General features: G+C 42.0%; 2 protein-coding genes across 5 annotated transcripts; both read right to left on the bottom strand.

The window, feature by feature from the left end:
• Window positions 1-980: 980 nt before the first annotated feature.
• Window positions 981-3,468, bottom strand: LOC146695079 (uncharacterized). The gene is made up of 5 exons (XM_085476984.1): window positions 3,356-3,468; window positions 2,940-3,284; window positions 2,771-2,839; window positions 2,469-2,525; window positions 981-2,309 (listed from the first exon to the last, which is right to left on the bottom strand). Exons 1-4 carry the CDS (start codon window positions 3,465-3,467, stop codon window positions 2,470-2,472), a joined length of 582 nt encoding a protein of 193 aa, XP_085333110.1. The 5' UTR covers window position 3,468; the 3' UTR covers window positions 981-2,309; window position 2,469.
• A 345-nt stretch (window positions 3,469-3,813) lies between these two features.
• On the bottom strand, window positions 3,814-10,717 carry LOC146695078 (inverted formin-2-like). Of its 4 annotated transcripts, XM_085476981.1 has the most exons (6): window positions 10,455-10,717; window positions 6,986-7,151; window positions 5,636-5,797; window positions 5,287-5,548; window positions 4,959-5,074; window positions 3,814-3,943 (listed from the first exon to the last, which is right to left on the bottom strand). In XM_085476981.1, exons 3-6 carry the CDS (start codon window positions 5,762-5,764, stop codon window positions 3,824-3,826), a joined length of 627 nt encoding a protein of 208 aa, XP_085333107.1. In that variant the 5' UTR covers window positions 5,765-5,797; window positions 6,986-7,151; window positions 10,455-10,717; the 3' UTR covers window positions 3,814-3,823. The 4 variants fall into 4 exon arrangements, with proteins under 4 accessions (XP_085333107.1, XP_085333105.1, XP_085333106.1 ...); XM_085476979.1 differs by lacking the exon at window positions 6,986-7,151; XM_085476980.1 differs by lacking the exon at window positions 10,455-10,717 and having other exon boundaries at window positions 6,986-7,525.
• Between the last annotated feature and the right edge of the window lie 3,753 nt (window positions 10,718-14,470).

Raw genomic sequence — 14,470 nt, 5'->3', positions numbered from 1 at the left:
TTATTCATGCAGGTCCATATGACAGAGAATATGCATGTTCTTTTTGTTTTCATATTATAATTTATATTTAATTGTGTTGTGGTTTGCAGTGTTTTGTGTTGTTTCACTTTAAATTTGTAAAAGGAAAAAGCTGAAAATTTAAATAGTTAAAAGTTGAAATGTGAATAGTTGATTTTTGTATTATATGATTTATTTATTACATTTTATGTGGAGTGAATAAATAAAAGTATATTTACGGTGGCCCCTAGAGACAAAGCATGTACAAGCTTCAAATCACGTACGAACTCTGAAGCACGTACAAACTCCAAAACACGTAAAAACTCCGAAGCACATAAAAACTCAAAACACGTACAAAAGACAACAGAAGTGCTCCAGGATGCTAGTGGCAGTGTTGAGCTTTTGTTACCTAGTGGCTACACAAGCTAGCAAGTACCAACGGCCGGATTTGGTGTGTGGTAATAACAGGTAAATGAACTTTCTTTTTTTTTTTTTTTTTAATTTTTAATTATTTGACTATATATGAATATAGTGCTTGTGTATAAATACTTAAACAATACACATATGCTTTCATGCTTTCAATTGTGTAATTTACGTGATCTAGGTAGCTCTGTTTTGGAAGTTCAGTTCATGCTAGAAATGTGTTTTGGAGTTTGTATGTGCTTCTTGGAGTTTGTACGCGTTTTGTCTCTAGGGGCCACCGCATATATTTATATATAAACATATATAAATAAAACCACTTTTTTTTGTACATTAGTAATTCCTTTTGTGCATAATTTTATATTATTGTTAATAATAAATCAATTAAAGCAACAAAACAACCGTTAAAGCTGGTTCGGAGCCGGAAGAGCCGGCTCTTTTTAGTGAGCCGAACCGAAAGAGCCGGTTTTCTAAAAAGAGCCGGAAATCCCATCACACAATGAAAAGACAACATATGAAAATAAAAAAGAAAGAAAACAGGCAAAAAGTTAGAAGAAACAGTCTACTACATGTCTACTTTTTAATGCACAGGTACGATACAAAGTCTGCATTTTGCTAATTATTCTAAATATTCCTAACTATTTAAACATTTTTCAGTATCCTGCACTGTTTTTTGCCCTTCCACAATCATTTGAATTAAAAATTAAAAGAGCAGGAGTGTTAAAATTAATAATAAAAGGAATTTGTTGGCTTTTTCAAAAGGTACAAATAAAATATTGTTGATAGACCTGCCCCCTTTATTAGCTACAAAATAAAACATTAAGCCTTGATCTGTTCTGTTATTCTTCTTTTCAAAAGAAAAACATTTCTAGCCTTCCAGTGTTCTAAAAAAATTAAAAACAAACGCAAATATAAGATTATTAGAATTTTTAAAATATAAATGCTTAACATTGGAAAATACTATAACTGTTAACTATGGTACAGAACTTAACAAAATGTCATTAAAAATTATAAATACTGATAACAAAAAAAGTCATTCTTTTTAATTTATTGTCATGATTCTGGGTCCTTTTAACCCAGCGTTTTGTGTTTTCTCTTATTGCGATTTTGGTTCTGTTCTTCCTCTGTTTGGTGTTTACTCTGTTCTGCCCGTGTGCCCTGTATCTAGTCTGCGTTTCTTAGTTTGTGTCCTTTCATGTGTAAGTTCCTGTTTTATTGTGAAGGTCTGCGTCTTATGTGAGTGTTTTCAGTTTGACTCCCTAGTCTCGTCACGTTAATCACTCCCAGCTGTGTTCCTCACCTGTGTGTAATCTCCCTGTGTTCTCTGAGTGTATTTAAGTTGCGTCTTCTGTCATAGTAGTTGCTGGTTCGTCTGTGTTGTTTCCCCTCGGTCTCCCTGCATCTCTTCATGTGTATTTCCCCGGACCTCCCTGCATCTTCGTTTCTGGTTTGTTTTGTTAGTTTTACCCAGTTTAGGTTCCAGTTTCATGTTCCCAGTGCCTTTGTTGTTTGTATTTCCTTCGTTAATAAATACTCACCTGCACCAGAGCTGCCGCGTCCTTGTCCTAAATAATTCCACACGGCTTGCCCCGGCAAACCGTGACATTTATAAAATACAATCGGTCACATTTTTGAACAAAGGAACTGTACATTTTATTCAAATTATTCACACTGACTTTTTCTTTTTTTCAGAATTCTGACTTTAAAGTCAGAATTCTTTCCTTTTTTTTTTCCAGTGGCCCTAATCCTCTTCCGTAAAACACAGTGGAAATGGTGTGGAATTAAAAAACGCAAAGGCCACGAAATGGTCCCAGGTTCTACAGAGGGTTAAACACTTTGTTCTCCTGCAGGTCCAGTCCTGTCGCCACAGAAACAAGTCCTGACCCATGTACCTGGAACCATAGAAGAAGAATAAAATAATAAATGATATTTAAAAAAAGACCTTAAATCCCACAACATAAAAACATTTCGACCAATGAAATGCTTTAGAGTGAAGGACAGCAGTGAATCGCCGCTGACGTGGATTTATGCACAGCTGCAGGTGAGCTCACCTCACTGAAGGATGCATTTTTTCTTTTTCTTCAAACGCTTTCTTCCTGTGTGGCCTTCTGGAGATCAAAGAGAGGATACGATTGGTCGGTTTCTAGATATAAAGCTTATTTCATCATCAACACTAAAGGATGTTCTATCATCGTCTTGATGAGACCTTACAGCCTGAGCCTCAGCTCACCATGTCACAGGAAACACTAATGTTCAGGAACAGGAAGTGACCTCATAGACTCAGAGCTACATCACAACAGCCAGACTGACCCGGCTACATCACCATGGTATGGCAATCTCGACTCCACTCAACTGTAATCTGCGGCCGAGTCTCCGTCACTCTGCTGCAAACACTGAACACAACTTGATCTGTGTGGGTGGGCTGTGGGACAGGAAGCATTAAAATTTCCATGTTTCAGAAACAAACAGCAGCACTGAGCGTGCTCAAAGCCTGAAGCAGAGAGCACAGCGCCTCACTCTACCTGCTGGGCTGGTGTCTAAGGTGTTTGATGCGTTCCGGGGAGCAGAATCTTCCGGGTTAGGATCTTTGCTCCTGTTGACCTGGGTCACATCCTGCTGACTAGCTGTGTGCTGGACTTCCTGCTGCGCCGGTCTGGTGTCCACTTCAGACTCCGGACCCTGGACCTCAGCTGCGGGGCGTTCACAGAGGGCCTGGAGCTCTGAGGCAGCTCTGTCTGGCTCTGCTGGCTCCGGTTCTGGTCTGGTTCCAGCAGGTGGATGTGTGGGAGTCCGGACCTCCTCCCGAGGCTTCTCGGGAAAATCTGGCTTATCTTGGGCCGGTGACATCTGCGTGACCCCGGGGTGACCTGAAAAGGAGAACTTGATCAAACGAGCAGTAGTGACAAGAAAGTCTGCAGAAGTCCTGCCGGGCTCTCACCTTCGACCCCACCGTCCGGCTCTGCCCGTGGGCTTGTCTTCCTCAGCCTGCAGCCCTTCCTGATCTCGGCCAGCAGGTTGTCGACGGTGCATCCTTCGTCCCAATTGGCCATGTCTGTCCTAACTGCAGCACAGACACACGTTCCCCTGTGAGCTTAGCGCACGTGTCACAAACAACAGGTGAAAGCTGTCACTGCATCACCTGACAGCCTCACAGGTACAGCAGCATTTAATCTTTACAAACTTTCTTCTCGTCCTGATGCTGTCACATCATTTCCTTTAAATATTCAGCTGCTGATAAACTGTTGCAGAAAAATGTTGCTGATGTCAGCTATTGATTCTCGACCTGTCCGTCACCGGCCCTTCACATGTCTCACCTGTTCTCCACTTGCACTTGACCTGTCCTTCACCTGCCACACCTGGAGAGACAGGTGAGGGACACCTGTCTCTCCATTTAAGGAGGGAGGATTTAAGGTGAAATAATGGTGTCTGACTTACTGATCTTTCTGGTGGGGGCTTCTTCTCTCAGTTTCCTCCCTTCCTCCAACCTCTTCCTCCTCTTCTCCTGCTCCCTGTGACCTTCGTTCTCCTGATCGAAGAATAAAAGGAACACACAGTTCAAACTTCAGCAGGCTAACCGGCCCCCCAGAGAGGGCGGAGCTTAACATTTACAGGGAAACAGGACTAATGTGTGGCAGCTACCACACTTTGTCACGGTTCAAGTCAGAGCCGATTGGCTGGCTGAGACATAGTTTAAATGACACATGCAAACGTGCGGCAGGGTATGAGTCCTGCAGACTGAGCCGCACTGCGATTGGCGCTGACCTTGAGGGTTCGAAGGAAGAGGTCTCTGAATGCCTTGATGGTGCTGAAGAGCTCTTCGAGGGAGAAGCTGTCAATGAGATGTCCTCACTAAGATAATAAAACGAGTGTGTGTGTGCACACGTGTGGTATCCCATGATTCCATGCTGTAAGTTCAGAGCCTGTGAGAACAGGCTGGGCGGGGACGATAAGATCTGCAGCGTCTGAGGTTCAGCTGTTTGTTATGGTGTATCTGCAGTTACGCCCTGATGGTACACAGACCACGTCGTCGTTGCTCTCACCTGGCAGCGAGGAGCTGTGGTGGAGCTTTGTGAGCTCTCTGCTGACTTAGGTAATCAGCCAGTGGCTTTCAGTTTGAGCTGTTCTGCTTGTCATGTTAGCCTTGAAACTAAGTGAAACTGACTCGCACTTCCTTTTGCTAACGTCCTGCCGATAAAGCTTTTCAAACCGACCCAAATGGCCTGCTCATGTCTCCCCATCCAGCTCATGCGACATCTGTTGGTTCGTCCATCAAGCAGGTAAACATGCCCCTCTAAACAAATGAAATCAGCCAAGAGAGCCTCTGAAAGTGACCTGGACCTACAGCAACATTTAACTGTTTATATGACTGAGCGCCAACTGTCCTGACTGCCATCGTGAGGCAGAGTTCAGATTACTTAAACTGATCTCATGAAATCACAAATCACCTCAGAGGAGACCGAGAAGGAAGGGAAAAAAGGAAAAAAGGAAGGACAGGAAGGAAATAAGGAGAGAGGAGGAAGTGGACGAGGACATGAGCATACCTTGTAGTTGTCGAGTGCATCGAAGACGAGGTGGTGTCCCCGAGGGTCGAAGACGGCAAGAGCAGCCAGCAGCTGGAACAGCTGCATCTTCACCATGACATTGGACGTGTCGAGAGCTGAGGGCATATAGGAGGAGGTGGAGTTACCGCTTTCATAAGTAATGACTCTGAGTCGTCATCTTCACCTCACAGGTACACCGGCTACCTGCTTAGCTTAGGCTGGAACAGCCACCTGAGTCTACCTGTTGCTCAGGGTAGCGTGTAAATATGATTTTAAGGTGGTTTTAAGGCAGATCTGCTTCATTCTAACTTTCTGGTCCTCCACCCACCTTGAGCCAGCATCCTGATGTAGCCCTCGTTGTCCAGGATGAAATGCAGCCCTGCGGACGAGTTCATGATGGTCCGGACACAGCTGACGCAGGTGAGCTGCAGCAGAGCATCGGCGATGTGGGCGCAGCCGCGGCCCGACAGAGCCTCCAGCGCCTCCAGCAGGAGGTCCAAACCCTGTAGTTCAAGGAACTGCACCATCCATGACTGATTACTCACCTCCAGCCGCCGCTGCAGACCCGAGTAGTTCACCACTGTGGGAACCTGGAGGGGCAGAGTGACCATCGGTCAGAGCTGTGAGACGCCCTCTCCTTCCCCTGCAGGACTCCTGAGGTTCTGCTTCTTTCCTACCTGCAGCAGTCGGATGCAGAGCTCGGGGTCAGCGTTCTCCAGATTGGCCTCCACCTTGCCGTCAGTGACTGTGGCGGGGCCTCTGGTCAACTGGTCCTTTACCGCCCCCCATTTGGTACTGGTTGCCATGATGACAGGCTAAAGGTTTTACCGATGTTTGAGCTGACGAGGGTTAAAACAGATACAGGTAATCAATCACAAACAATCAATGACATCATCATCTTTTTAACGTCCATGACAAGCAGACCTGACACAAGCGATGACATCACGCCCGTGTCAGCCTGCCTCGGGCTCACAGTTTCACATTCATTAACACATCTCTGAGTCACAAACTGAGCTCCTCCAGTGGACGCCTTTATCTGCTCAGGAGGTCAGAGTCCTTTACTGTGATTGGACTCCATTTGGCTTTAGTTGTGTCATAAATTATTATTTGAATTATGTTCCTGACTGACAGCTCGAGTACACTTCTGATGTGGACCAGTTTTAACTTGGTTTTATTCAGCTCCGAATCAAAGCTCCAAATCACAACAACAGTCACCTTGAGATGCTGTACTGTCTTTGTACTCTCAACAACCATATGAGTAAGAAGTTTTGTGACAGTGGCAAGGAAAACCTCAATTTTAACAGGAAGAAACCTCCAGCAGAGCCAGGCTCAGACCAGTTTGGGAGAGGGAAGGAAGACAGGACAAAGGCACTCTGTGGAATGCATGAATAACAAGAAACAGAGAAAAAGAAGAAGAATGCAGTGAATCAGGCTGAAGGATCAGCTGATTAACAGACTGATAATAAAGCACATGATTGGCTCCAGTAACAGAAAAATAAACACGAAGCGCTCACAGCTATCGTGGCTGTGATTTGGAAAGTGAATGAATCAGACTGAAGGCTACGTGAATCCTGCACTCAGTGTGTTGCAGAGTCTTCATCAGTGAAGAAGAGTGACTGCACGTCACAGCGTGGTGGGTGAAATATGTCAGCTATGTGGTATTTCTGGTATTCAGTGCGTGTGCATGTCCTGACAGCTGAGCACGCTCGCCACATTAACGCGCCGCTGTGAGAAAACCTGAACTTTAAACTTGAAAGGTGGAGTAGGTCAGTCACATGGTCAAAGGGTGTTTCCAGAGGCCTGGATTCAAATCTCCCCCGGGGCATTTGAATCCCTCCCCCCCATCCAGCCAGCCTTCCTGCGTCAGTAAAGCTTCAGAATATTAAACACAACCATGAAACTTTCAGACTCACTGCAACATGGTCCTAATAAAGTGAGCACTGACTGTGTAAACCAGCAGAAACACAGGCAGGAAATTCACCTGTAAAGGTGTGTGTGGGTGTGTGTGTGAGTGAAGACAGACTGACTGGGGGGAGAAATTCCTTCTCAGCAGATGAGCTCAGGATAAAGACTCTTCCTCTTTTTGGACAGATGCTTCATCGCTTGGTTAAACTGTGGCCTCCTCCTCACGCCCGGCAGCAGAACTTTAACCACGGAAACAAATGCTCCTCAGCAGCAGCAGCAGGTTTCAGTCTTCAGAGAAGGACCAGCAAACAAACTCAGCACTAGTTGTTCCAGTATCGGGAAAAACTGAGGGATGATCCTTTAAACCTGAAGCTCAGGTGTTTGTCATCATTTAACAACTTAAACAGACCTTTCACTGTACACATGCGCATATCTGTCAGTGGTACACCCTCACAGAAGAACAAATGCATTGATCTCAGTGCTGATGGATCAATACAGTGATTGGATAAGAGCAGACCCGCATGCTCCGATTCAAAGGTTCAAAAGTTTAAACACAGTTGTGGCTAAAAACCGCTGACAGGTCGAGCTGTGCCTGCCAAACCGGACTCCCTTCAAAATTAATCGAATTTAGTGTCTGAGCTTCAGTTCACTCGGTGCTGTGGTGGGTTCGGCTCAGCAACACCGGCCGGAGGACGGAGCAGCTTCAGCCGCTCCGCTGCTCCCACAGGTACAGGTGTATTTCACCGGGAACAGAAGAAGCTCATCACACAAACTTACCTGGAATCTGTCACTTGTGTCAAGCCGGCCTCCAATTCGAGACTTGCAGTCAAGCCAGCCTCCAGTTTGTTTTACGTTCCCTGTGTATTCAAAGTATTACGGAATGGATGTGGAAACCGGATTTCAAAATAAAAGCCAACTTCGAGTGAATTAACAGGTATGTTAAGAACATAATAACATATAATTTAGGCTTTTTTTTTCCTTTTTCTTTTTTTTCAAACTCTAATGTTAGATCTATATGATAGTGATGGCCCGCTTGAAGCTGACGCTCCGGAGCGTGTGTCGAAAAAAACAACACACTGGTTCAGAAGCACTGTGTCGAGGCTTGCTTCGTTTGGCAAAAGTCACGTGACCAGTGACGTCCGAAGCTTCATTACGCACGTAACTGCTTCGGTACCTGATTCAAACGGATATAAGGAAGTGAATCATCCACGGGATTCGTGGAGTGTGTTGATGGTGACATAGAGCGAAGAGGTGATCATTCCACTGACAGATATGGAGCCAGCGAGGAAGAGAGGACGTTCTGGCGTGTGGGAATATTTTGAGTTGATTTTGCTCAATTCATTTTATCTGCCGAAGTGAAAAACCTGAAATGTCCAAAATCATGTTTTCATAATGTAAATCTCATTACAGCATATGACTTTAGGAACACTTCCATGTGAATTAAAGCTGATGAAGACTACAACAATGTATTTGACACTATACGTACATTACATTGCTACACAGTTTAGAAAATCATTTTGTTTATTGTTTTTAGGTGATAGTCTGCAGGACCCAGGAATACCTGCATATCTACCAGCTTGCAGTGCAGTTCCTGCACTCCACAGCCTCTTCTGTTCCATGCAAGTGGATTTTCTCCAAGGCAGGAGAAACTATTTCTAAGAAAAGAAACAGACTCAGCCAGCGCACAGTAACACTAATCCTCTTTTTAAATGTAAATTACAAAAGGGCTACCTGACATAGATCATGTTTTTACTTTGCAAGTTCTTGATTAGGGGTGGGTTTTGATTATTGCCTTTCTGATTACAATCCATGCTAAATTGGATAAATTTATATTGATTCATTACAATCCTGTGTCGATTTGTAAATTAACGTTATTATGCCTGAAACGCCAGCATCTCAGGTTAAACCTCACAACATGTCGTCAAACACCATACAGCTAAAACAGTACCTGGGAGCAGGTTTACGGATTCTGCATACAAACGTAAACACAGAGCGCGGACCCGACGCGTCAGAGTCAGATTTTGGTGCGTCGTCGGGTCCGCGCTGTGTTTGCCTCTTTTTTTTTTTTCGCTGGCTTCTGCAGCTGCAGGTTTCATAACTCTCTGTTTACATCTCTAATTAAGTCTCACATGTGTCAGCTTTCTTTTAATAGATACGAAATTATGGATATATACTGATAGATGACCAGAATTGTAATATTTCTGACTGAGGCAAAACTTTCAAGATTCCAATCAAATTGAATCGGATCCTGTATCGAATCAAAATGATTCTACAAATCAGTAACGATGCAGCCGTACTCAGCCCCTAAGCATTTTCCCTTTCCAGTTCACAATCAATCCCACCCCTAGGTCAAAAATATGTATAGGACAATTGGCCTCATCTAATATTTTGTATGAACCTGTCCAGCTGTCCAGTGATTAAATGACAAGTAGATGGGGGCAGGACTCCACAGCAGGGGCATACTCCATAATGTGCTGTGCAGTCTCATATGTATATTGTATATGTTGCTCACTTATTGTATTTACCAACATAAAGGAGTTATGAGCAAAGAAAGGCCACACCATAGTGCATGTTTAAATAGGGAAAGTTTATTGATCAAAATGTATTACGCAAATACGCATTACATTTTTTTCAGCCCCCCAATCGAGAAAACAAAACCAATTACATGTTCAAAGCAACGGAACGGTGGCCCAATATCAGAGAGAACTCCACTCTTGAGTGAGCAGTGATGATTGAGTGTGCGTGTTAGTCCCCATAGGGAAATAGTTCCTCTGCATTTAACCCATTCACCCAGTGAATTTTTTATTGAGCAGTCCGTTTTATTTTGCAGATTCAAGCTGCTCTTCAAAATATTCGCCACCAGATGTCACCGGAGAGGACTGTGTTGAAAAGCTTCGAGTAATGAACCATTTTTCAATACAAGCTTCAGTGCTTCGGAAAGCTTCATTTGGCCATCACTACTATATGACACAGCCTTGTACCCTAATTGTGCCCTGTCACTATCAAGGCCATCTTATTTTGCCTTCCAAAATAAAAGCCTTTTCAAATTGTCCATATACGACCTACTCTTTTAACGATTTCAAAATGCTCTTAAATGAAAAATTCATGTTTCAACAGGATAATTCCACTTTAGATCAACAGTATACAGCCCCACAGTGATACCATATCAATATCAAGTCATTCTGATTTTGACTTCCAAAGTAAAAGCCTTTGACGATGTCAAAGTAAAAGCAGGAGTGACTAAAACAAGCTCTCTTCAATTATTTTGGGATGTTATTTACTTATCAATTGTGAAAAAATTGCTCTGAATAAACAGAGAAGCAAAAACGCTCATGAACTGGCGTGGAGAAAGACGTGTCTGTGTGAACAGGGAAAAAGCTGAACGTGGCGCGGCGCTTCCACGTGCAGTGTCTACCGTCACGAGTAAAAAGACTGCAACATTAACATTAGCATTGGAGGCTAAATAGAATTTTCGACACATCTCCTCCTCTATTAAAGCTCGTTTCCAGCAACCGAACACCAAGAAACATCAAGAAAACCTCACTGCGCCGATAGAATACCGTGAATTTTATATAAGTTTGAATAACTTACCGTTTGTGTAAAATACTCCAATGAGTACGGCAGGCATCCACCACGGTGTAACCAGCAGAAGCACATGGAAAATCGGCCCAGCAGAGCAAACTATTAATTGATCCACGGGTTTACCTGGGCAGAAGCCCAGGGGCCTGCCAAGTTAAATAACTCTCTTCAGAGTTCATTTGCTTGGACTTGAATAACACTGTTTAATAACTCCAACACTGAACACTATTTGAATCAGAATGTGTTAAAATGACACTTTGAGAGTGGAAATCAACTCTAACATCTTTAACCCTGAAATTTTAACACTCCAGTTTTTGCTGTGTATATTGTTTGATAGTTGGAGTCAGGCGAGTGTTGTTGTAGACTTTAAGTCGCTGTGCGAGTTAATATTGCTGGAGGAGTTTAAGAACTGTTTTCCTGAGCAGACAGTGATGTACCTGAGCATGCAGAAGGTGGCCACGTTACAAGAGGCAGCTGTCCTGGCTGAGGAGTTTGCCCTAACGCATAAGGCAGTGGAACAAATAGAATAGTGCTATTGTAAATTGTGTGAGAACATGATTGTGACTGTCCTGAGTGAAGTATTGCAAACTGTGGAAAGAGTGATTTTGAATGTTCTGAGTGAAGTATTTTGCAAGTGTCAGAGGCATAAAGTGAGACATGAGTAAGAAAGGGAATAGGAAGTGAAGCTGGGGTAACAGAGAGACAGACTGACAAGGGTGCAGACAGTAAACTGGATAGCAGAGGGTGATACTGCAGGTCACCAGCTGCCCCTAGGGGACACAAAATAAATAAAGTAGAATGAAAAAATATGAAATAATACTAAAAACCCTTTTAGTATTATTACATTTTTTTTGGTGGGCCAGACCCTAAAAGACCCTAAAACAGAAAAAGTCCAGTTTCCTGTTTTTGAAAAAAAAAAGAGAAACCAAACACTCTTTATAGATAAACAATAATAAAGGTATGAATAAAGAATAAGAATAAATAAGTAACAATTAATGAAACTGAATGCATTCTGAGAATTATGAAAGATAATTCTTGAAAAATGCCTTAAACGTTAAAGGGAGCAGTTGCACATTAAACAGCATGGTGGATGGAGAATCACAAGCTGGGAAGTTCACCTGCAATATCACTGTGTCTGAGTGGACTCAGAAAGACTGTCTGAGTTTGAAATTTGCCACAGATGGAGTAAAGTTTCAACAGAAGAGACTGAAAAACAAGACAAGGCTGAAGAAAAACTGTAAAAAAAAAAAGTATCACTGATAATGCACATCCCATACGGAAAAGAAATAGAACAAACTTATAAGTCTTGCATAAGATGTGGCCTACTTCATATAGTGAATCATATAAGTGGCCACTAATGAAAGTGGCCACTTTCTCATTACTTTCATATATTGTTTTAGTAAGCATCCAAAACATACAAGTTTCATTTATATAATTTTTCAAGGGATCTTGTATCTGTTTTCACTCTTGTATGCTTTTCATACATGTTTCACACAAGACAGATACAAACTTTATAAGATTTATATCTATCTTTTCCGTATGGGATGTCACAGCCATGAACTGCTGCGGGATGTGGGAGAGAAAGACAACAGCAGACAGGAGGAAGAAGATAACAAGGAGGGAGAAGAGAACATAGAGGAACAATGAAGACTGTTTTTAGTGTGGGGACACGTGAAAATCAGGTTAAGGAAAACCAGGAAAAAACTGAGGCCGACTGACTTGGTGTGGAGGTTGAGAAAGGGTCAGAATATTGCAACATGTTTGATCTGGCTAATGTATTTTTCAGTAAAAAAAAGTGTAATCCTGGCAGTTAGCTTTGGGTCACGGAGCCCCGCAGCGGACATGGGAGAAAAAAAAAAATTAGGGAGAAAAAAAAATTAAGACGGACTTTTGCGAGAGCTCGCAAAAGTTTTAGCCGCATTCTTCCGAGGCCGCCAGCTCGAAGCCGACCAGGAGGTCGAGGCACGATGTGCCGGGAAAGCGGTGTTCCTCCCGGCTGTAGTAGGTCTCGACCTCCCGTTAGCTTCGAGCTAGTGAGTGTCAGATCTCCACTTTTGCAAATATGTGATGTCTTGTAAACCGAGCAGGTATCTGACGTTTACACAACTACATTCACGCCTCAAAAGATCTTAAGAGTGTATTTTGTGACCCAGAAAGAGTAATATTACAACTAAGTAGCGGCCGCCATTGTTGGAGTTTTGCGAGATCTCGCAAAACAAACTCGGGATCTCGCAAAAGTCCGTCTTAATTTTTTTTTTTTCTCCCTAATTTTTTTTTTTCTCCCTAATTTTTTTTTTCTCCCATGTCCCCTGCGGGGCTCCGTATTGGGTTGCTTTCTCTTTCCAGGCAAAAAATTATACTCAGCCATGGCCTAAACCAGTCCCTAAGATTTTTTACAGTGCACTTAAAGAAAACTTGTCAGGTTTAATCCCTATGGAGAGATCAACATTTTTGGATACGCAAATTTAATAATCTGTCCTTTTTAGCAGGCCTGCAAGATTAAAACTAAAGTGCTATAAAATATCCTACCTAGAGCAGTTGCAAGGTTAACCCCCTTCATTAGGCTTTGGAGAAAAATGTACCTCTCTGGGACCAAAAGTTCATCTGGACGTAGCGTTTTCAGTGGGAGAAACGTTTTGTCACTTATCCAAGTGACTTCTTCAGTCTCAGCTGACTGCAGGTTTCCCCAATCTTCATTCTCATGACCATTGATAAATGGTCAGGAGAATTTTGATATTACATGGTTATTACTTTGGTAGTTGCATAGTAATAACTTAGAAATTACCGCATTATTACCCTGTTGTTTCCCCCTTGTTATCCTACTATTCACCTTTATTACCAAGCTGTAATAGAAAGTGCTACCATGTATAATTTCAATATCCAATAAGCAATCTGTTTAAGGTCTTTCTATACATATTTCTGTATGTTCATTTTGTAGTACAAGTAAATTATTATATATATCTTAGAGGTTGCTTTAGGTGGCTGATAACCCCAGAGATGAGCAATCTTTAGAATAATTAAATTTATATCCATAATCACATATTGTGTATGCTACCGTTGTATATAGTGTATTATCTTCTTTCTTTTTTATTTGTCTGTATTTTTCTTCTGCTATCTGTACACACAAATTTCCCCAACGTGTGATCAATGAAGTCGTATCTTATCTTATCTTAGAGACTTGATGAGACTGCCGAACACAACCTATCACATGAGACTGCAAACTTATCAGTAAAGTTGTTATTAATATTAGTAATATTATTGCAAGATATATAATACAATAATGATGGTAAGTTTAACAAAAAGTGAAAAATCCAGTTGACTATAAACCCAGATAATTATACAGAAAACCTTTAAAATATTGAAGAAAACAATGCACTGCAGAGCAGCAAAAAGAGCAACAACAATTCTTTGTACCTTTGTTAAATTCTTAAGCATTTAATAATAATGTTTCCCTTGAAATGTATGCAATTCATCTGTACAAAACCTCTATCCATATGACCAGCTGGTGTGTTTGTTCAGTCCAGTTATTTACAATAATATTCGAATATAGTGGTGGTGTAGAAACTTCATTACTAAATTAACTGTAATCAGCCAGCAAGCACAACCTCAGTACTAAAATGGTTATTGTATCGCAATATACAATTTTATACAAAAAATAAAAAATAAAAAAAATAAAAAATAAAAATATATATAGTAAATACAACATTAATTGGAAATCTAAAACCAGAGCCACTTCAGCTGAGAGCAGTACTGCTCAGATTCTTGGTATTTATCTGTTGGTTGATGGCAACACTAAATAATATTTGTAAAGGATGCTGTTTGATTATTTTCTCTGTTCTATCTACATTTGACTCACTTTGACTGCATCAGCTGTCCTTTCCGTGTTACCATCAGTTACAGTGATAATCAGCTGCTACATCTGATACAGTGATGTTCATAATACAGCAGCACAGACAGACTAGCAGCTTGTCTATGCATCCTTTTTGCATGAAAAGGAACAAAATCAAGTCCACAAAAGGACAAAGCAG

The sequence above is a fragment of the Copadichromis virginalis genome, linkage group LG13 (assembly GCF_057382275.1).
Source record: "Copadichromis virginalis isolate Kocher_CV1m ecotype Utaka linkage group LG13, C_Virginalis_male_GT1.1, whole genome shotgun sequence".
In the NCBI taxonomy this organism is placed as follows: domain Eukaryota; kingdom Metazoa; phylum Chordata; class Actinopteri; order Cichliformes; family Cichlidae; genus Copadichromis; species Copadichromis virginalis.
The sequence above is the reverse complement of the archived record's forward strand: the minus strand, read 5'-3'. Positions and strand labels throughout refer to the sequence as shown.

Excerpts from the sequence above, each read along its gene's own strand:
- LOC146695079 (XM_085476984.1), bottom strand. The coding sequence starts at position 3,467 with ATGGCCAATTGGGACGAAGGATGCACCGTCGACAACCTGCTGGCCGAG. Across the intron at positions 3,285-3,355 it reads GCCGGACGGTGGGGTCGAAG|GTCACCCCGGGGTCACGCAG; the intron begins GTGAGAGCCCGG and ends TCTCCTTTTCAG. Across the intron at positions 2,840-2,939 it reads CTTAGACACCAGCCCAGCAG|CCCACCCACACAGATCAAGT; the intron begins GTAGAGTGAGGC and ends CCTGTCCCACAG.
- LOC146695078 (XM_085476981.1), bottom strand. The coding sequence starts at position 5,764 with ATGGCAACCAGTACCAAATGGGGGGCGGTAAAGGACCAGTTGACCAGA. Across the intron at positions 5,075-5,286 it reads CATCAGGATGCTGGCTCAAG|CTCTCGACACGTCCAATGTC; the intron begins GTGGGTGGAGGA and ends ATATGCCCTCAG. Across the intron at positions 3,944-4,958 it reads ATGCACTCGACAACTACAAG|GAGAACGAAGGTCACAGGGA; the intron begins GTATGCTCATGT and ends TTCTTCGATCAG.